Source organism: Stegodyphus dumicola, chromosome X2, assembly GCF_044657685.1.
Source record: "Stegodyphus dumicola isolate Sdum_Otavi_A_Nest chromosome X2, ASM4465768v1".
Taxonomy (NCBI): domain Eukaryota; kingdom Metazoa; phylum Arthropoda; class Arachnida; order Araneae; family Eresidae; genus Stegodyphus; species Stegodyphus dumicola.
The window spans coordinates 38,047,258-38,070,577 of NC_140781.1; the positions used below are offsets into that span (position 1 = coordinate 38,047,258).

General features: G+C 35.3%; 1 protein-coding gene across 7 annotated transcripts in view; it reads right to left on the reverse strand.

The window, feature by feature from the left end:
- LOC118197107 (uncharacterized) overlaps nt 1-23,320 on the reverse strand; it is a 289,292-nt gene that overhangs the window by 252,687 nt on the left and 13,285 nt on the right. For all 7 annotated transcript variants that reach the window (XM_085809940.1, XM_085809939.1, XM_085809938.1 and 4 more), the window contains exons 3-4: nt 16,827-16,901; nt 4,815-4,999 (exon numbers count right to left, since the gene is read on the reverse strand). In XM_085809940.1, the coding sequence (XP_085666066.1) occupies nt 4,815-4,999; nt 16,827-16,901 (260 nt within the window). The remainder of the gene's footprint in view (nt 1-4,814; nt 5,000-16,826; nt 16,902-23,320) is intronic.

A 23,320-nucleotide genomic window follows, 5' to 3' on the forward strand; every position in this document is an offset into this window, starting at 1 on the left:
TTTCAAGCTTGACAATTGTGTTTTTCTTGTGGTTTTTTTCAAAAAAAAAAAAAAACACCATCAATTATGCCTCGTAGTAAACAACGATCATTGTTTGATCAAGTATCCAAGTTCGACGGAGGAAGGATAAAGGCCTACCAAGAGTGTGGATTATCTTTCAGGGAAATCGGTAGTTGTGTTGGACAAAACCAAACAACTGTAATGCAGATATGTGACCGCTGGATGCAGGAGGGTACGACAGACCGACGTGTTCGATCTCATCCACCTCAGTGCACCACTTCACGTGATGACAGGTACATTTGTGCGCACGGCAGTGATGGATCGCTCAGTCACATCACAAACCATAATAGCACAGCACATTCAGTCTGTAACGCATCATCCAGTGTCTGCGCGTATCATTCAACGCCATTTACAGCAGAGTTGTCCGTCTGCAAGACATCCATTGCTTTGTCTACCCTTGGCGCAGAACCACAGATGTCTCTGCCTCCAATGGTGCGATGAAAGAAGGATGTGGATGGTAGAATGGAATGAAATAGTCTTTACTGACGAGTCACGTTTCTAGTTTCTCTTGCAACACCACGATGGTCGGATTCGAGTCTGGAGACATCGTGGAGAGAGGATGCTGAATAGCTGCATTATGCACCACCACAGTTGTCCAAGGGTTCTTCGTCAATTGCCAGATTGAATTGCTTCACTGGCTGTCTCACTCTCCGGATCTTCTGCCGATAGAAAACATGTGGTACATCGTTGCTGAACAACTGACCCAAATTACATCCCAAGCTGTCACACCAGATCAACTTTGGCTACGTGTGGAAGCTGCTTGGTCTGCTGTACCCCAAGAACACATCCAAAGTCTCTTTGAATCAATGCCGAGGCATGTGGCAGCGGTGATCTCCAACAATGGCATCTACTCTGGCTACTGATTCTGGAAGGACCACACTTCACAGAAGTCTATAAATTTAATCATTTGATACTTGGTCAACATGTTATCTACTAAATAAATTTTGTTGTGATATTTCTTGTCTTTCTTGGTATTGCAATTTGGGTGACAAGCAGATGTAACTCAGCCAAAAAACTGAAAAATTAAACACTACGACTCAGCTGAGAAACTATGTTGCATTTTTATGCTTTAGATTTTATTTTTATGCTTAAGTTTTTATGCTTTTATTTTTATGCTTAAGTTATATTTTATGCTTTAGATAATATGTAAAAAAAAAAAAAAAACCATGCTTCATGCTGATACCAAGAATCGCCGCCCCCTCCACGCGCACACACTTTAGATTATCGAGGATTCTAAGGGTCCCTTTTTTATTCTTTTGTAAATATAGATTGTAATATATCTTTTGGTTCAGGAAGAAATGCTGTTAAACAGTTGTATTGTATTATTTGATACACCTCAAAGCTCTTATTCCTGTTTTCAACCCCTTTGGCTTAATGGGGGCTCCTTTTCAACATTTGGATAAATTTTAGTTTGCACCTAAAACGGGCCTTAGAAATATTTTCCCTCCTTTCACCAACTGTCAAAATTTATTTTGGAAACAACCTATTTGTATCCTAACCCAGAGGGCAAGTTTCTCTTGCATTCCCTAGTCTTTCATCTGAAATTAACAAATAATTAAAAAGAATTCCCCTAAAAAATAAAAGCATGCTTTCAAATCAGCAGTTTTTGTGATTACACTATGAGATGGACCATAAGTGCATTTTCATTTTAAGTGAGCTTTCACTTTGTGTGATCTTATCACACCATACAAAGGGAAGAAGCCATGACTCCCAAATGACAAATTAGTTGTCAATCACTTCTTTTCATTTTCATTGCATTCTAGGATTTTGGTAAACATGAAGCAACATGTCTTTTGGAGAGAGAACATGCCACATTTAACCCACACAATTGTGTAAAGTTTTGAACCCAGACAGCAATTTTGAAATCGATGATCTTCTGTTGGGATAAGCGCCGAAATAAAAATTTTAGCCAAATAGAGACAAATGAAACTCGAGTGGACTACACAAAGAATAAAAATAAACTAATATTTTTGTATTCAGTCCTAGTGCAGGGTCAGTAAACTCTCCATCACTTCATGAACATAATATTGAATTCTAAACAACTTATAAATTAATCATAAAAAAATTATTACATCATAAACTGTTATAATATAAAGAAATTTCGTCATGTCAGAGTATAAAAAGAGAAGACTGGCGCTGCCATCTATTGGTGTGGTACCCTCAGTGCGAGTGCCAGTATATACTACATATTGGTTTTAAAAATGTATAAATAATCTTTTGTTAACTTTCACTTCTGACTGAAATGAAGTAAATATATAAGATTCAGCATATGTAAGTCATATATTTGCCGATTTTGAATTTTTTCTTCCCCTCCAATAGAATTTATCAATTTTCAAACATGATACCTTAAAACAAGGTATATTAATTTCATAACTGCAAAATATTGAGCATTCATAGCGTGGTGCTGCCATTTAGAATCAAAAGAAAACACTAGGAACTTAACGATTATAGCTTTCGGTGTCAAAAAATTAGCATTTTTTAAAGGGGTTAACCCATTCCGATGCAATGTGGTCGGTGTGTCCACACCGAAAATATTCCCTCTTTAGACACTGAATATCATGAAAACTACACTAATGGTTACTTTTATTCTCTTTTATGAATAATAGATGGCAGCACCACACAAGCAAATCATTAACATTGAGATATATTCTGTTTTTAAACACACTGATTTTTCAAACAAATGTTAAGGAATATCAATGAAAAAAAATCTTTATATAATTTTGTTGTTCGTATGCTAATCTGCCTATTCTGTATTACTTTTAATTTTTATCTTTGAAATATTGTGTATAGTGAAGCCTTCAGTGGTTGAAGTGTTCAGACTGAACACACTGTACTGGTAGCATCTGTCCCGTGGGAGCGAGTCACAGAATCTGGTCTCTTTCTTCAAACAGGAGGGAGGCTTAGAGTGCAGATTTATTTATATTTGTTTTTATTCTTTTCTGTTTTTAGTTTTGAAGACCCCGGTGCTTTGTTTTCACTTAGCTATTTGATTTTCAGCAAAAGAAGACCCTTTTTTTCTCTTGCTTTCATCGTGCGTGGTTTGTTTAGTTTCGATTTCTGTAGATTTTTATTTGTATATATATTTAATAATTATTTTTTCTAGTCAATAATTAATTGTAAATATTATCGTATTTTAATTATTTTTCTTATACATTTTAAAGTTGAGTAAATGGCTCGGAGAGACCTCAGCATTGCCGAAGCAATGAGTTTTCTTTTTTCCCCCCACTTTTTTGGGGGTGTAGAGTAGCAGGCCTCCCCACGGTGCCCCCTGGGTTATGCTAAATCTGCTACAGAGATCAGATTCTACAGTTTTTAAATCATAGACAAAGTATTTTACTGTAATACGTGCTTCATAGCAATGCTCACCTATCGCAGCTCGTGCGACTCAGTGTGTTAGCTTTGGACACACCCACAAAATGGAAACTGTGCAATCTTTGTAAAATTATACCTGCATACTCTCCTAGGCCTAAATAGATTGTCTACAAATTTTTTTGGTAAAATTCCAACTTTAGAGTAGTGTGACAGAAAGGGTGAAAAAATTGGCAAACTGATATATTTTATATACCGGTGCCCTTCAAAGAATTAAACCTGCTAAAGAATATTTCTGGGTTTTCAGCTCCTTCATTAAGCATCACTTTCTTTTCACTTTACACTGCATACAATTCAACAACAATCTAGACAGTTGGCAGCTAAGAGACCAACTTAATATAAAACTTTTAGAAAAGCACAGTTGCATGTTTCTTGAATGATTCATTGCTGATTCATGGTTCTCAATTAAGAAATCAATAAATTGAAGTATGCTATCAGAATCAGACAATTTTGATCACATGATTCATTTAGAACCAACATATGAAACTCAAACTTTTAAGACTTTTGGAGAAAAATGTCAATGACAAAAATTCTTTTACTTCTAAATATCAAACAAAAAAATTCCTTCTCATATCATCAACATAACCCAAGATATTTTCAGTTAAAACTTTGAGGGATCAGAAACAAAAACTGATACACAAATATTTACTTCAGTTTTCGAATGCAGATTTCAAAATACTCAACCGTAGAAATGCTAATTTCTTTTAAAAAGCCTAAGTAAGGCATTGTCTCCTTTATTTGCAGAAATGCTAAAATGCAAAATTCCTTAAGCAATATAACTGTTTCAGGTAGCTCCCAAAAGTGTTTTCATTATGAGCAATAACGATTTATATCCTAATATTTTTCAGATACAATTTTTACAGTTTAGAACCCCATCCCCTCTAAAAAAGAGCATAGCCATATAAATAACTTCCTGTAACTTTTCTAAGAAAGGAATAAATTAGAATTTCAAATTTATAAATTTTCACTAAAAGACTCCATGAAGTCATTACTGTGACAGTCTGTCTTATTTAATTTTTTAAATCAGAACACTAAAGGGCAATTAAAAAAAATTTATATGGTAAGAATTAAACTGAAAAAGAAAAGAAAAAAAAAAAACCACTCAAGAAATAATGAATACTGCAATTGCAGTATTAAATAACAACAGATTGTGTAATAATTGCTCATATTAATCAGCAGTTACACTGTTTTTAAATGACTTGTATTCTTCACTTTCCTTATAGCTAGATTCTTTATACATGTTCATTGATATATTTAAATAGATGACACTTATTTAACACATTTTACTCATTTCTAGCATTTTTTAATGAACAAACCATACATAATAAATAAAACATTTAAAAAGTTCATGAAACAAACAGCAGTGCGTAACTGTAAAACATTACCTTGATATGTTATCTGAATTTGGGAGGGTTAATACTGTTTTCTCTTTTTCATTTAAAAATTCTTCAAGACTGTTTGGCTTTGCTAATTTAAAGCATGGCAAGGAAACAGACTCTTTACAATGGCTTGTTTCCTTTTCATCTATTTCACCTTCTAAAAAGACTCCACTAAGAGGGTTATCTTCTTGCTAAAAAATCAAAAATGTTCAATGTAAGAAATACCATAGACTTTTCTTTACAACAAAAGAAATTCAGCAACATTTAATTTTCAAATGCACACTGATTTACATAATCAAAAATCTCTACACCAAAAGCATTAACATTAAAATTCCCAAAGTTACTACCTCTGCACATAAGACACACAGTTCACATCTCATATAATAAACAATATAGGTATTTATAGAACATATTAAATACCCACTAAATCCAGCCTAAGGCCAAGAAAGCTATATCAGATAGCATTATTAAAGAAAAATTAGAGTACATTAACTTGGAAGCTTGGTGATGACAAAGATACAAGTTAATTATAAATTAACCCAGTAGTAAGAACACAGGATTGCAGTTTGCACATGTTGTGTAGATAAATAAGAGAACTGACAATAAAATATATATTAAAATGACAATAAAATATACAATGACAATAAAATATATTGTTACTTTCTTTTTTCCTTCTGACACCAGTTGTTACGTTATATGCTTCCTTCACATTCGTACAGGGTTCGTAGATTTGGAGTAAATAACGACAACACTTGATGAAGTATCGAAACACACTTTATTAGTCAGTATTGTCAGGAGAACTCCAAAACATATTTTACAGTTGACGATGAACTATAAACATGCTGGAACAATCAGCGACACAGCCTTCACACTGTCAGGCAATAACAGGTCGAGACAGCTTCTTGCAAAGCACCAGAGTACAGCTCCCGACTCTGCTTGGTCGTTCTCGGAACTCCACGTACTCTCGAGACTCTCCATGCCACAACTCGCGGTGCACTCGATGACACACGAGCACAGCTCCCAACTTTTTGGTTCAATCGTTCCCGGAGCTCAACACACTCTCTTGACGATGCACTAACTGTGATACACTAAGAGACTCCTTCAGTGCACTCGGCACTTGTTGCCTGGCTGTCAATTCGATTGACTCCGCACAGCTTGCTAGACGAGACACACTGACTGACTGCGGACCAGCAGGGTTTATATAGCTTTCGGCTTGTGTTCGAGAACATTCTAGTCTAAACCGGTAAGAACTCGTTCCAGAAATTCCTCCATGGTATATCGCCAAATGGGCGATTTCTTGCCAAATGTGGCAAACCTGCCTTCCCTTGCCATTTTTATGGCAACCCCAAAACTGCTTTGCGGGGAAGCCATCTTACCGTGCCTATAAATTTCGTAACACTATACTAATTACATTGACAAACAATAAAATATATATTAAAGAACAACCATATGTTATCTGATCTGATGATGTCAAACCGATGCAAGTACAGCAAAAACAGTTTAGTATGGTTTAGTTTATTGTGCTAAAACACACAAGGGCTATCTTTATGGAAGACTTTTTACAGGAAATTGGCTCATATACACATTACACATGGGAGGAACACAGAAATGCCCAATATAGCCAGCCTGTTCACCTGGATTAGAACTCATACTATCTGAAGCTATGACCCATAAATGAAAGTTAAGTGTCCTCCAGAAATTCTCATCATTCTGCTTGTTTCATTTATGCAGTTTTTTCAAATAATTTAAAGACTGTAAAAATCTTAAAATTCATTAACTTAAAAGCAATACTAAAAATAAAAAAAGGAAATAATAATAAAAAAAAAAAAAAAAAAGCACTGAAGGTACTCTACCGTTCTTGAGACAGTTTTTACCATTTGCTTCTTTTTCAAATATGCTTCCATACTTTGCATTTCATTACTTTTTCATATACATTTTCAAAGATTATAAGAGTATTTTCATTAATTGCTGATTTTTTGTTTATTGACTATATATATATATATATATATATATATATATATATAAATAATTGAAAAAGAAAATGTAAAGCTAACTGGTAATTAGATGTAAGACCTATCTTATATATATATATATGAAATAAAGACTTCAAATCATGTATAATTTATCATTTAATGTTAAAATGAAATACAGAAGAAAAGAATAAGGATCAATATTTTTGCACGTAATCAACTGATTTTTTACTAGAGTGAGTAAATTGTGCTTTGGTCTCAAAAAGGTGAAAGGTTTTTTACGAAGCAACAAAAACAATTTCTCATACAATGTTCAGAATTCTAAAATATTTAATATTTTGAACATCTTTCTGGCAAATAATGAATAAATCTGCCCTAAACTGTCATAAGTTAAAACAAAATGAACTGTTGAGATATTTGTAATCGCATTCTTACCGGTTAAAGAAAAGAATAGCTTTCTGTCACGTCCGATGCATTAGCTTTCGGTCAGGTCCGAATTATTCAGAAACTTAATCCCATTCCTTGTCTTTTTTTGATTGGTTGTTTAATGTGTCTTGTTTATGTTTTGTTAAACCATGATTTATTGTTAAGTTATATATATAACCTCTGTAAACATTTTCACTCTCTACTTGTATTTCTCCGCATGTAACTCTGCGTATCTCTGTAATAAATATTTGTTTTGCGAACCACAGCATCTCAGGTGAAGATTGACTGTAAACACGTGTCATCTTTATCTGCTGCATTGATGAAGTCCAATCATTGCTGCTTTTGTTCATCGCTTAAGTAATAAGAGACAAATGTCGCACAAAGTTTCCGTTTACCCAAATCCTGCATCAATATTGTTCAGACAATTTCACGAGGAAGATTCAATCCGTTCGCCATTATTCGGATGGACAAATGGCAATCTTGCAGCAATAACTTTAACTCTTTCAACATTTGCTGTCTTTGTGCTCGTCAACGGTCTTCCACTGCGATGCTCATCTCCACGCTTTCACAGAAAAGTTTGAACCACTGAAATAATGTCTTGTGAGATAAAGTTTCTTTGCCATACACAATTCGAAGCATTTCCAAGGTTTCCATAGCAGTTTTACCCATTTTAAAACAGAATTTCAGATTAGTTTTCTGCTCCATTATGCAATACACTAACACCTTTCACGTTTAAGCGGCTGCACGAACAAACATGAAACCTGAACTTCAACATTGCATAATAAAGATCGTAATGTGCATGTGTCAGGTTTGTCAATATTGTTGGGGGAACTCAATAATTTGTAATACACTAATGTAAAACAAAAAAAAAAAAAAAAACTCGCTGTTGCCCTTCCCTAGAATTCTTTTTGCTCCTGAGGAAAAGGGATTTATATGCGATTGCCCTTGAAATCTAAAGAGTTTTGTTCAAAATCTACACCAAAAAAGGTTGCTGTTTTACTTAATTTTGATTTCTACACTGTTGTGTTTGACTTCTAGTTGGATGACTAGCTTAGAATTTACATTTAATAAACATACAGGGTGTTTCATATTGAATAAGGAAAAAAAAAAAAAAGCATAATACAGTCAAAAGTCTTTAATCCGGACTCGTCGGGACTTCGGCGATTCCGGATTATCGACTTTTCCGGATTATAGATCATCAGTTTAAATTTGGTAAAATGGCATGCAGAAATTATAAAACTAAAAATATGAAACCGTAATTTATAAAATAATGAGCAATTATGATCTAAAGGGTATCCAAATTTACCAAAAAAGAAGCCTAATATTTATTTGTTTACTTTATTAAACATTTCTTTTAACGCGCGGATGCGTAAAGCATACCTTACTCATAGCCGAAATTAGAAAATTGCAACCAGAAAACTATGTGATTTGTATTCGTGATATTTATAATGACGAGGAATTTGATTTAAATCATATCAAAGACGGAGTACATCGAAATTAAATACTACATTTAGTAAAGAATTATAAGCCGACTAAAATAAAAACATCTGCCCTGAAGATAACGATAGTGTTGACAGATCAACTTCCAGTTCATTGCGCGCCGCGACGTGCCCCCCCCCCCCCCCACGCAGAGCAGCGTGAAATTGATAAACAGATTTCGGAACGGTTAGATAAACAAAGGATATGCTTTTATTCATTTTTTGTAGCAATTCGTTTTTTGTTTGATGGACATCGAAACATACTTTCGTTTTCTAGATCCTTTGGGAGCTCCAGCATCGGAAATTCTATTTGACATAATCGAAAGTTCAAGCTTACTTTTAGAAAATTGCTCTTACAGTCTGCAAAAAATAATAAGCCGGATCCAATTTGAAGATTAAGGAACAACGCAATTATCAACATTAACTGAAATAGATAATTAGATAATTTTAGCTTATACCGTCCGTCATACATTAAACGCGCACGCGAAAACGTATTCTGCACTTGCGCAGATGCATATGCGCATTCGTAAATGTCTTGCGCACACGAGTAAAACGTTTATGCGCATGCGTCAATGCGGCGCATGCGCAGAAAGATTTTAGCTTTGAGGTCCGGATTATAGATCATTCCGGTTTACGGGTGTCCGAATTAACGACTTTTGACTGTACAACTTTTTATTAATTTACTGATTTATTAAGACAAAAAATTAAAACTACAATTGCTGTCAAAAGTCTTTAATCCGGACATCCATACTCCAGAATTATCTATAATACGGACCTCAAAGCTACAAACTTTCTGTGCATGCCTAAGCATATGCCTTTACGCATGCACGTTTAATGTATAACGGATGGTATAAGCTAAGCTAAAATTATCTAATTATCTATTTCAATTAATGTTGCAGATTGCGCTGTTCTTTAATCTTCAAATTGGATCCGGCTTATTATTTTTTGCAGACTGTTAGAGCAATTTTATAAAAGTAAGCTTGAACTTTGTCAAAAAGAATTTCCGATTCTGGCGCTGCCAAAGGATCTACAAAACGAAAGTATGTTTTGATGTCCATCAAACAAAAAGTGGTATTGCTGCAAGGGCATACCCCCTTGTTTCTCTAACCATTCCAAAATCTGTTTATCAATTTCACGCTGCTCTGCGAGGGGGGGATGTCGCGGCACACAATGAACTGGAAGTTGATCTGTCAGCACTATCCTTACCTTTAGGGCAGATGTTTTTATTTTATTCAGCTTATAATTCCTTACTAAATGTAGTATTTCATCTCGATGTACTCCGTCTTTGATAAGATTTAAATCTAATTCCTCATCATTATAAATATCACGAATACACATCAAATAGTTTTCTGGTTGCAATTTTCTAATTTCGACTATGTGTAATGTATGCTTTACGCATGCGCGCATTGAAAGAATTGTTTAATAAAGTAAACAAATAAATATTAAGCCCCTTTTTTTTGTAAATTTTTATACCCTTTAAATCATAATTGCTCTTTATTTCATAATTTACGGTTTCATATTTTTAATTTTATAATTTCTGCATGCCATCTTACTAGATTTAAACTGATGATCTATAATCCGGAAAAACCGATAATCCGGAATCGCTGAAGTCCTGACGAGTCCGGATTAAAGACTTTTGACTGTATAAAAGCTTTCCCTGGCAATAATTAAAAACCTTCCGGTTACATCTAGCTCTATATACCAGGTATGATACCATATGTTCAGAAAGGTCCTTTTTCCATTTTTAATTTTCTAACATAAAATTGTACTTCCTGAAAGTAGCAACAATTTTCAAAATACAAACCTAATTTTAATTAAGAACTACTTTTTTCCCTTCTGTAATATATAAATTACATAATGTGTTCTTTGTTTCATTGACTGATTGATTTCAAAAAATACCTGTTTTAATACATGAAAGAAAAGACATCAACAATCATAGAGAATATGTCAGAACTTTGTACTAGCTTATAAAAAAGGAAAATAAAACACAAAACTTCTTTATATACATAAGCGGCTAAAGTGTGTGTCGCCGATAGTTAATTGTTGCCACTCGGAGTTTTTAATTAATATCTCGGCCGATTAAAGTCGTACGATGATGAGAACGGTATCGATGGATTCGGAGAATTTTTTGGAATCTGAGGATAAGTGTCTCGAATTTCAACTCAACGCCTTTCCGTAGATATTCGAGAAAGAAGAATTTGGCACGTAGCCAAATTCCTCTAATAGGGATAACCCAAAAAAGAAAGTGGAAAATGTAGGGGAAAATTAGTTTTTAATTAATATCTCAGCTAATTAAAGTCCCAAGAAGACGCGAACGGTCAAAATGTGTGCCACAGACCTGCAGAATCCAACGGCGTGCTTCGCTAAGCCTGGGAGCCAGCCGTATCGGAGGAGAACATGTTACTTCACACCATATATATAAATGCGGCTTAAGTGTCTGTTTGTCGCCCATAGTTTATTGGTTGCTTGCATAACTGTACTAGCCAATGGGGTGAAGTTGCCACGGCACACGGCTGCTGTTTCAATTGAGACGTAGACAATTTCCTGTAAAACTTGCCTTTGCTATGACCATCAATAAGTCTCAGGGCCAAACGCTTAACCCTTTGAGGGGTGGTATATAAAATAATTTAAATTGTGGTAAAATTTTATATGAAGTATAACTAACTTATGGATGCTAAGAACACAAAATTGAAACTTGAAAAAAATCTAGAACGTAATCCTACATTTTGAGAGCCAGTATATATTTTTTACCGGCGCCCCTCTAAGACATTTTTTCCCAGGTAGTTGCCAATTGTTAATTTTTGTTTTTTAAATTGATTTTGCATACTTTTGATGTACATCTGTAGAGATGGGTGCTTGAATATAGTTATTTAAGTCTAAATACAAAACCTTTTAAAATTTCCATAGAAATTTAAAATTTTAAAAATAAAATTTATGTTTTTATGCACTTTGATGATGCAAGCCAGCTGAACATACTTATGTAAAATATGGATAAAAAGCTTTTGAACTTGATTTAAATTCAATATTATTATTTTATATAAAAATTAGCATATACAACACTACATGCGTAAATCGTATCATACTGCAACTGAACTAGTATAATATTACAAAGAGATATAAAGCCGAAAAATTAAAAAAAAAAAAAAAAATGAAACACTAGGACACGGATGAAAAAGTATGTTGCATTTTTGAAGTCATATTTTACGCTTACATATTATCATATGTAAAAAAACCATGGTTCATGCTATGATACCAAGAATCGCCCTTCGCCACACACGCACTTTAGATTATCGAGGATGGTAAGGGCCACTTTTTAATTTTTTTAAATATCGGTTGTAATATATCTTTTTGTTCAGGAAGAACCGCTGTTAAACAAATTTATTATTTTATACTCCTCAAAGCTCGTATTTCGATTTTCAACCCCTTTGGCCTCCTAGAGGCTCCTTTTCAACTTTTGGATAAATTCTGGTTTGCATCTGAAACTATTTGTAACCTAACCCTAAATTTCTCTTGCCTTCCCTAGTCTTTTATCAGAAATTAACAAAGATGATAAGAATAAAAGCATGCTTTCAAATCACCAGTTTTTGAGATTACACTAAGAGATGAACCTTAAGTGCACTTCCATTTCCCGTATTTTTAACTAAGCTTTCTCTTTGTGTGATCTTATCACACCACACAAAGGGAAGAAGGTGTAACTCCCGAATGACAAATCAGTTATCAATCACCCCCTTTCATTTTCATTGGATTGTAGGATTCTGGAAAACACGAAGCAACGGGTGTCTTTTCGGGGTTAACATGCCACATTTAACCCCTACAATTGTGTAAAATTTTGACCCCAGACGGCAATTTTGAATTCGATGAGTCTTTCTCTTGGGAAGGGTGAAGTGCTGAAGCTAAAATTTTAGCTAAATGCAGACGAATGAAACTCAAGTGGAGTAAAAAAAAGAATAAAAAGAAACAAATATACTTGTATTCAGTCCTAGTGCAGGGTCAGTAAACTCCCCATCCCTTCATGAACATAATACTGAATTCTAAACAACTTGTAAGTTAATCATAAACAAATTATTACATCATAAACTGTTATAATGTAAAGAAATGCTGTCATCTCACACAGTAGAGAAGGAGAAGCCTGGTGCTGCCATCTATTGGCAACGTACCCTCAGCAGAGACGCCGGTATACATTATATATTGGTATTAAAAACGTATACATAATCTTCTTTTAATTATCAGTTTCGATTGAAATGCAGTAAATATAAAAGGTTCAGCATGTGTATGTCATATACTATTTACAGATTTTGAATTTTTTCTTTCCCTCCAATAGAATTTATCAGTCTTCAAACATGATACCTTAGAACGAGGTATATTAATTTCATAACTGCAAAATATTGAGCATTCATGGGGTGATGTTGCCTTTTAGAATAGAAAGGAAACACTAGAAACTTACGATTATAGCTTTTGGTGTAGAGAAATTAGCATTTTTTCGGAGGTTAAAAAATTGACGTGCCCTTTAAAAGGTTAAGCATGTTGGCATTTTTTTACCTGAGCCTGCATTTGGACACAGTCAACTTTATGTTGCCTGTTCAAGAGTTCGTGAAAGAACGGATGTAAAATTAAAAATAACTGATGGTCCTCTGCAAGGCGAGCTTAAAAATGATGGAAAGATCTACACAAGAAATGTTATGTACAAAAAGATCTTTGACATGTAAATTAATATTTCATTATTTAAATCACCTTTATTTATTAAGCTCTTAAGAAATATACCACCAGTGGTTTCCTTCACTGCACTCTACTTTAAGCAATTAAGCAAGTAGAAGGCGGAAACCCTGCGGTGCAGTAAGCAAAGGGGCGTCCTCGTCGCCTGCCCTGGGTGATTCAGTTTAAATTAGCAGACATTTTTGCACAAATCATTTTAATTACAATTTATAATATATCTAGAACACCGTTGATTTTGTATGACCGCCTGGCTTTCTAGTAAATATATATATATAAGTATAATTTTTATTATAGAGGCTGATATCTTAATTGTTTCAGGATTTTATCCATGGTTTTAAAATGTACATCATGAACTAATATCATCTATACCAGCTTTATTACCACACTTTTCGTTATAGCACTTCGAATCCTTTTACTTACTTGACAAAGCATTTATTTTCTTGCACGGAAGTACGAGGGCTATCCAGAAAGTAGATTACGTTTTGGAATAAAAAAATAAACAAAGTATAGGAAACAAATTTTATTATATACAGATGAAAGCCACACTCAAATACTACTTTTCTACATAGTCACCATACAAATTAAGGCATTTATATCGTAGCGATGTACGAGCTTGGAAATTCCTTCGTCGAAAAATTCAGCCGCCTGCGCCTTCAACCACTTCGTTACCTCTTCTTGCAGCTGTGCGTCGTCATCAAAACGCTGCATAGCCAGCCACTTCTTCATTGCTGGGAATAGGTGGAAGTCGCTCGGTGCCAGGTCGGGACTGTACGGCGGATGAGGAAACAACTCCCACTTAAAAGATTCAAGAACTTTACGAGTGACATTTGCCGTGTGGGGCCGGGCGTTGTCGTGAATCAACAAGATCTTAGAGCTCAACATTCCTCTGCGCTTGTTTTGAATTGCTCTTCTGAGTTTTTGGAGAGTTTGGCAATACCTTTGAGAGTTTATTGTAGTGCCTCTTTCCAGGAAGTCCACCAAAATTACACCTTTTCTGTCCCAAAAAACAGTCGCCATCATCTTCCTTGCCGACATTGTTTGCATGCATTTCTTGGGTTTTTGGGGAGAACTTGTGTGCCCCCACTGCATTGATTGCAATTTCGTTTCACAGTTCACATGTTTCACCCATGTTTCGTCACCAGTAACGATGCGATCGAGTAAAGAGTCACCATCCTTATGGTAAGCGTCCAAAAAGTTCAACGCTGCAGCCATTCGCTGATTTTTGTGGTCCTCTGTCAAGACTTTTGGAATCCATCTTGCACAAAACTTGTGGTAACCAAGCTTTTCGCTGATGATTTCGTGCAACAAACTTCGCGAAATTTGTGGAAAACTCAAAGAAAGTTCCGTTATTGTGAAATTTCGATTTTCACAGACTTTAGCATCGACTTTTTCGAGAAGTTCGGCGGTCACTATGCTGGGTCTCCCACTTCGATCTTCGTCGTGAACATTGGTTCGGCCATTTTGAAATCTTATGACCCACTGACGCACTCCACCTTCAGTGATAATGTTGTCCCCATACACTTCACGAAGCTGCCGATAGATTTCTATCGGTTTACAGTTTTTTGCAGTCAGAAACCTTATTACTGAGCGCACCTCGCAGCTCGCGGGATTTTCAATTAACGCAGACATTTCAAACCGTCACAGTATCTGAACGGAGCACAGCACGAACCTCTCACTAGCACGGCTAGATGCAGACTGAGCTGCGCAACGCTCTGACCCCAAGATGGCCGCGCTAGCCCCGCCCCTAGCGGACACAGACGGAAACGTAATCTACTTCCTGGATGGCCCTCGTAAAAAGGTGGGGAGGAGACTTCAGCTTTGTAAATAATGCATTTCAGACTTCAATTTATACTATTTAGAAAATGCAGTCTTCTGGCCTTCAGGCTAATGCAGATACAATACCTGTGGAAGTTACGGACACCTAAATTTCTACAAAGGTTTTAAATTTAAAACAATTTCTATTCTTTCATACATACAAAATTGCCATTTAGATACCAAGCCAGGCTTAATCACTTGCTATGTGAATTGCCGGCCACTAATGTTTCAAAAATACCAAACAGAAAAGGTAACAGAACTAAGCTTATTTTAGATATTCCGTATAGACAAAATCACTAAAATTTCAGACACACTGAAGGAACAAAATGCACTATGACCAATAAATACTGTACATAACCAGCTCCCAAATAACAACATTGACAAAAATTGAAAACTATTATTTTGAGACTGCAGTCCATACAAATGTAATTTGTTTTGAAAGTTCATCGGTTGGAATTGCTAGTAATCCGTGTCAAGCCAGTACATGTAAAACTATACACCAAATGTATTTATGTGGGGAAAAGATCTATTGGACACATTGCCCAAGGGAAAACTGCAGTGTGTTGTGCATCATGGAAGTGTTGGATATTAAACATGACCATGTGGCCATACATCATTCTATTGATAGGTGGCTCTAGAAAGCACCCTGAAAATAAGGGACAATTAATGGCCTTAAAAATGTCTGTTTGGCCAAGTTGCCACATAAGTGTATCAGACAGGACTGGAACTTGTATCGAAAGTCTAACTCCCAATGCTGGGCTAGAAGTTGAGCATAACAGGCAACATTCCAATATATGACAGAGCATAAGGCAATTTCTCCATAGTAATGTACGTTTCTAATGATACTAACTGCAAAAGCAAAATTTGCCTGAGATGGCAATGTCTTGCCGTTCATTTGTATGATTTAACACACCTTTGTAGCCGTAAACACCTCTACTATACAAATAAAAGAAGGCTAAAGGAATTGCTGATTCTGTGATCCTTAGAGCAATCTCAATATACATGCAGACTTTCTGCCAGCCACATCTGATATTTCCGGTGCTACGGTTCATAATTTGGTTATATGGCCATTTGCATAAGATAACTATCCTCTTGAGTATTAGCGTATCAAGATCCTTGTCAGACTGTCTTTCCAGTTTTACCATTCCTGCACCCATATATATTTGTGCGTTTGTGCTCCAATGTGACGAACAATTTAGCAATATGATAATCCATAATCGAACTATGCTATAATTCTCTCACTATCAGATTTAAACACATGATTTCGTTCATTCTGTATTATACATACTTACTACTTACTTTATGCTTCTAATGCTTCTAATCAAACAAAGAGAAATGAATTTCCATGTAGAAAACGTACACTCTCTTCTCTTTTACACTGATTCTAAGCAACATTACAAACACCCATATCTTGAACATGCACTGGACTGCTAATCATTTTCATGCTTTTCTATGCTCTGATACATAAAGTTCACGTTAATCTGCAGCTTCTTTCAGGTTGCTGCGATTTGAACAGCGAGCCATATATTTGTATGGGATATACAAAATCTTAAATATAATAAAAATATTTACTTAGCAAACAGATCTTTAATAAATAGAATTAAATACTAACTAACCTTTTGATCCACATTATCTTCTGCAGTATTTCCCTCATCCTTTGGCTTATGACTGATTTCTCCAGCACAATGTTCCTATAAAGTATTATTCTAAATTAGCACAAAATAATAATCTTCCTTGCAAATAAAAAATAATTATACCCTTTTAAGAGTTATAACTTTTCAAAGAGTTATTAGAAATAACTAAGAATGCTTCATTCATTCTCCTGCACTGTCACTAACGCAATGCACTTCTTTTTAATACAATTAAAAAGTTCAAATTTTTAAACTAAAATCTTATGTGAAAAGTTTGTATTCAATATTAAAACTGGAATTTAAAAAAAAAAAAAAAAAAAAAAAAAAAATTCGTTCTTATCACATAAGAAATCACTGATTAAATGGAATTTATTCTTCCACAAACTTTTGAAGGAAAATCCTGGCTGTTTCAGAACTATGTGAGGACTGAGGGAACAAAAATATTCGCTTCAGGGCAGTGCTAAGAATAGAGAACCCAAACTTCATTTTTATTAGATTATCCTCTTTTATTTGATGACACAGTTCAAAGGTGGTTTGAGAAGTTTCAGCACAGTAATTTCAGCCTCGAAGATTATGCCAACTCTGAGCAGCTATCCTCAGTAAACAAGAACCTATCATTGAAAATCTGTTATACTGTACAGGAACTACCAAAAAAACTAAATATTTCAAAAAGAACAATATATGATAATTTGAAAAAGATTGGCTGCAATATTCATAGCTACCCCATATTTCAGCAGACCAGAAAATGCTTGCTCAAGGTTTGGCTTCAGGTATTCAAAGTACCCAGTCGGTATAGTGGTTAGGGAAGCTGGCTGCGATACCAAAGGGCCTGGGTTTGAATCCCGGAGAAGGCATGGTTGTACCTGTTCGTCCCCTCATAGGAGGCGATGGTGGCTCACCTATTAGGTGCCTCCATAATAGAGACCACCACATCTGGCCTTGTATAGACTAATGGACTGGGTTACACTGTAACTGTTCACCATCTGCCATTGGAAAAAGAAAAAGGTTTGGCATTTATTCTTTCCTGGAAAAAAAAAATTAAGAAGCTGAATGATTTTTTCATTTTTTTTAACTATTTTTTTAAAAGGCTCATAACTGGGGATTAACACCTGGATACTATAACATAACCTGAGAAGAAAATATCATGGGATATTACTGCCACCAAATTATGCAATAAACTCAGAAAAATATTGTTCCCAAATAGCAGGTGAAAGCAGAAATTGATGGAAAGAATCAGGAGCTGACCAACAGTGTGGTGATGTCTTCCATCTTAAAATGCTCAGTCCCACATTTTAGTCAATGTCAAAAACTATTAGGGGGTATTGCTAGGATGTTTCATAGTTGCCCCCACAGATTTCTATCTCTTCAGGCCTTCAAAATTCCCAGAATTTCTTTGGAGACTGATAAAATCAGTAAGTTCTTCATAAATAAACCTAATTACTTTTTAAAAAAGAATTTCCAGCAGGAAAGAAATGGCAAAAAGGCATAGGAAAAATTAAGCTCATACGATTCAATGAAATTTGATGCTTTTGTATTGCTTCATTCATATTTATCATCAAAAGACAGCATAACTTTCCAGATGGCCCAACATCTGGCACATCAGATTTTGGTGACCACGACTGTATTGGCAAGGTTATGGAAGCAGGTTTAGAATACATTTCAGCAAATCAAACTTGCATTAAAATGTGTTTAAAATCAAACAGTTTGTTGTTTTCTATTTTTAACTCCAAATAAAATATTTTGTGAGTAAAATATTGAAAATATTAATGTACCTCAAGAAAGGAAAAAAAATTCTTCAAGCTGTAATTTGCTTATGTGTCCAAAATAAACTATTACGCTACCAGTGTATCATGGATCTTGAAGTCACAATAGGCACCACTCTTATGCAGTTGTCTCAACAAACATGGAAACCTATAGCATTTTTTTCAATGAAACTCAATAAAAATCAATGGAAATGGTCTGCATATGATAGGGAATTATTTTCAACTTATTCTACAATTTAAGAAGCTCTGACACAGGAGCAAACTGGCAAATTGGAGAGCATTTTTTATTATTATTATTATTATTTATACGGATCAGAAGCCATTAATATACACTTTGAAGCAGAATCCCCGCAAATATTCACCTTGGCAATTACACCATTTCAATTTTATTTCTCAGCATTCTACTGACGTTAGGCACATCCAAAATTCTGAAAACATCGTTGCTGACACTCTTTCGAGAATCAAAATTGATTCCATAACAGAATCTTCTTTTTTGGGTTTTAATAAATTTTCTGAAGCTCAACAGCATAATCCGGAGGTATAAAAACCTTCTAAAAACAATATATCAGCTTTGAAATTGGGAATTCAAATTTGTCAATACTCTGATGTATTGACACAGCTTGAATCTATTGTTTGTGACATCTCGACAAACGTTCTTCACCCATTTGTTCACACTTCTTTTTGCAACTCATCTTTAGTCATCTGCATAATAGTATATCACATCCAGGAATTGCACCTACTACAAAACTAATCTGTTCTTGTTAGGTATGACCCGAGATGAAACTTCATATCAAAAATTGGGTAAAATCCTGTGAATCCTGCCAGAGATAAAAAATAACCAGACACACTAAAGTACCCACTGGGTTCATTCTCTCTTTCTGATGCATGTTTCTCATAAATCCACACGAACATTTTTGGCTCATTACGGTCATCTGAACGCAACATGTACTTTTGACTCTAATGGAGATTTTCAAAATGGCCTGAAGCCATACCTATCCCCGATATGAGAACAGAAACTATTTGTAGAGGTATTTTCAACTCATGGATATCTTGCTTTGGCTGCCCCTCGGTCATAACAACAGACCAAAGTTTTCAAATGAGATCCACAATGATTGCAGAGTTTACATGCATTTTGAGTACAGAATCACAACAACAGCCTATCATTCAGTGTCAAATGACACTGTTGAACAATTTCATTCACATTTAAAATACTCTCTCAAAGCTCACTAGACCAATAACTGAACTGAAACACTCCCAATTGTTCTGCTTGGTAATCGGGCAGTCATTCATGAGGAACTGCAGACATCTGCAGACCTGGTATATGGCACAACTTTCAGGCTGCCTGATAATATGACAGCGCCATTTAAGATTATCTCCATGCGATACTGAATTCATCTCTATTCTCTGGCATAGAATGCAATAATTAAACCCAGTAACGACATCTGCACATTATGAAGGTAAGTATTTCGTAAGGTCTAACTTAAAATCATGTATACATACATACGTGTGGATTGAGTAAAGCCACCACTGTGCCAGCCATACTCAGATCCACACAAGGTTCTTACCAGAATGGACAAAACTTTCACAATTGAAATAAACGGTCTTAAATCTACTGTGTCTACAGACCATGTAAAACCAGCCTATTTGCTTTTAGATTCTGATTTGCCTGAACTGAAACAAACAGAGACTTAAAGACAGTTCAGCACAATAAATCTGATCTAATGAACTATAAGACACAAACTGTCACAAGATCAGGAAAACAGATTCACTTCCCAAAGAAACTTGTTTCTTACAATTTTTTAAAAATTTGTTTATATTTATTAATATTTCATTTTTATATATATGCATTATTACCGGTACTTTTCCATTTCGCCGGCGCAAATCTCCCCAAGCAGACTTTATTGGCGACAACACACAGTATGCACATAAAAAATGTTGACAAATGTTAGTTCTAAGAATTTTTTGTTTTGAAGGTATAAACATTTTAATGTCGTTTAAAATTTTGTAAAAAAGCTGATAAATAAAGACAATAAATTTGTAAAAAGACATTAATTTAAGAATTTACTATGTTTTCATGGTACAACATCCTGATTTGCATCACGTACCCCCGAGTGATCTCATCTTACGTAAACTAGGCTACAAAAAATCTAATTCTTTCAGTAATTATCTACATTAATTTCAAGTAAAATCTTAATTTGGAATACAGGTTTAAATGCAAGAATTATTTCAATTTGTATGAATAGCTTACTCAGAAATTATGTAAAACTGCTGTGCTTTACTTCGCTAGCACATTCTCATTAGAATTGATGAATCTAACCCTTAACTTTGCCTTTTCTGTATTTTTGCCATTAGGCAAAATATAGAAAGGGCATCCTAATTGAAAGCAAATTGAGAATATAGAAAAGGCATTCTAATTGAAAGGAAATTGCATCCTAATTGACTTAATTCCCGCCCGTGAATGGCCTTAGGGTATAAAATTGAACTATCTGGTAAAAATTCTATGTAATTGTATGCCTGTATTGAAAGAAACAATCAATCTGATGAACCGCATTTTAATCTCTTCTAATTTTATATCTTAATTGTGTTATTAAGAGGGGAGAAGAAATCGACAGCACAGATCCTCTGAAATATTTCATAATCTGATGCTGTTCCTTTCAGTTGCCATCAAAGGAAAACTAGCAATAAACAGCGCATTTTGCAACTGCATTGCTGCTGCTAAATATGGCAACCCTAAGAAGTTTTTGAAGAAGGGTAGTGGAAGAACAGAGACCGACTATCAAGGAGTAATATGCATATTTGGTCCTGAAATAAAGATTAAATTTTATTGTGTATAATGCCTGGTGTGAGAATATTCAATGCGATATGGACAAGAAGGATCAGGTGGATACCAAGCTGGTTTCTACGGTTTCACATCATGCTCATTAATGCACAATTTTCTGATGCCAGCATGCAAAACTTTGACAGTACTCCACTGCAAGCTGTTCCACTGGAAGCAGATTGCAAATTTTAATCATTCCTTCAAAATATTTTGGAAAAACAAAGAAATAGCAATTAATTTATATCCTTCATTATAAAAGCAAAAACTGACTCATCAAGAGTTAATTGGGGTTACTACACAGAAAGGCAATGAAATTATACATGTTTTATGATGTCATGCTCATCCATTATTGTTGTTAAATCGTACTGTGTCAAATAGTTGAAAATATTCACTGGGGAAGTATGCAAATCCCCAATTTTCTTTCACTCTTCTCTTCCATTTATTATGACACTCCTGTTACAAAAATAACTTTTCGCAGGCCAATAAGAAAAAAGCAATGCCATTCTGATACATATTTATTATTCTCTATAGTGAAAGATAAATTCAGTTATCGCCTTAAAAACAAATTACAATAATACAAATCTTAGGAATCGACAATAATCAATTATGAAGATCAAATTAGATGCAAACATTTCAAACTTAACAACATTTCATCTGCCCTTTCAAGCTACACACGTGCGTATCCCCAAGCGTTCGACAACTCATTGCCCTTGCTTTATGAGAATCTTAGAAGAGAAAATGTATACTCTGTAATCAGGTGCTGCCATCTCTCGGCTGTGCTGGGGTTAAATTAGTAGAATTTTTTTAAAGGCTTTTTCAAATAGAATAAACCACAACAAGAGTATCCCCTGCTGTGAACAAGTGAAGTGAGAGAACGACAGTACACAAAACTAGCATAAACAAGAGGGAATTTGAATGCTGGCTTGTCAGTTGCTGAAATCACTTACATACATGAACTTAAATAAAAATAGAAAACAAAATAAAGTAATACAGGTTGAATCTACGAGGGTAAGTTGAAAAATAAGTTTACCCTGTCGACTGTGGTCAGAGTTGTGTACGAAAGTCAAAAAATAGAATGAGACATTAAAGATATGACATACCTTTATTTTCCCACATAGGTACCAAGTACATTGAGACATTTGTCATATCGCTTGATAAGCTTCAAAAAGCCCTCCAGGAAAAAACAGGGCTTTGCATATGGAAGAAGTGTTGAACGGCTTGTTTCACTTCAGTATTGCTTCCAAAGTGCCTTCCCTCGAGATTTTTCTTCAAGGCCGGAAACAGATGGAAGTCGCTTGGTGCGAGATCAGAACTGTATGGCGGATGGTGTAGGCGCTCCCAACCAAGAGTTGCAATATGGTTTTGCGTTGCCGTCACCGAATGTGGTCTGGCATTGTCATCCAACAGCAGAACGCCAGATGTGAAAAGGCCAGGCCGCTTTTTCCGAATCGCCTCTTTCAATTTCGACAGGGTGTCACAGTAGCGCGTAGCATTGATGGTTCCAACCTCCAAAAAGTCCAGCAACAAAACTCCTTGGGCATCCCAGAAAACTGTGAGGAGCACTTTACCTGCAGAGGGAGTTGTCTTGAACTTCTTTCGGACAGGTGATGACGGATGTTTCCACTCCATAGATGCGTCCTTCGATTCTGGCGTGAAATGGTGGACCCACGTTTCATCCCCCGTCACAATCCGAAACAGAAAGTCATTGCCATCTTCATGGTAACGCACGAGATGTTCCAGGCTGACCCCCCAGGCGTTGTTCCTTGTGTGTCGAGGTCAATTGTCGGGGCACCCATCGTGCTGACACTTTTCTGTATCGAAGAATGTTGTGGATGATGTTTTGAGCTCGCTCACGTGAGATTCCAAGTTATTCCGCTACTTCATCGATGGTGATACGC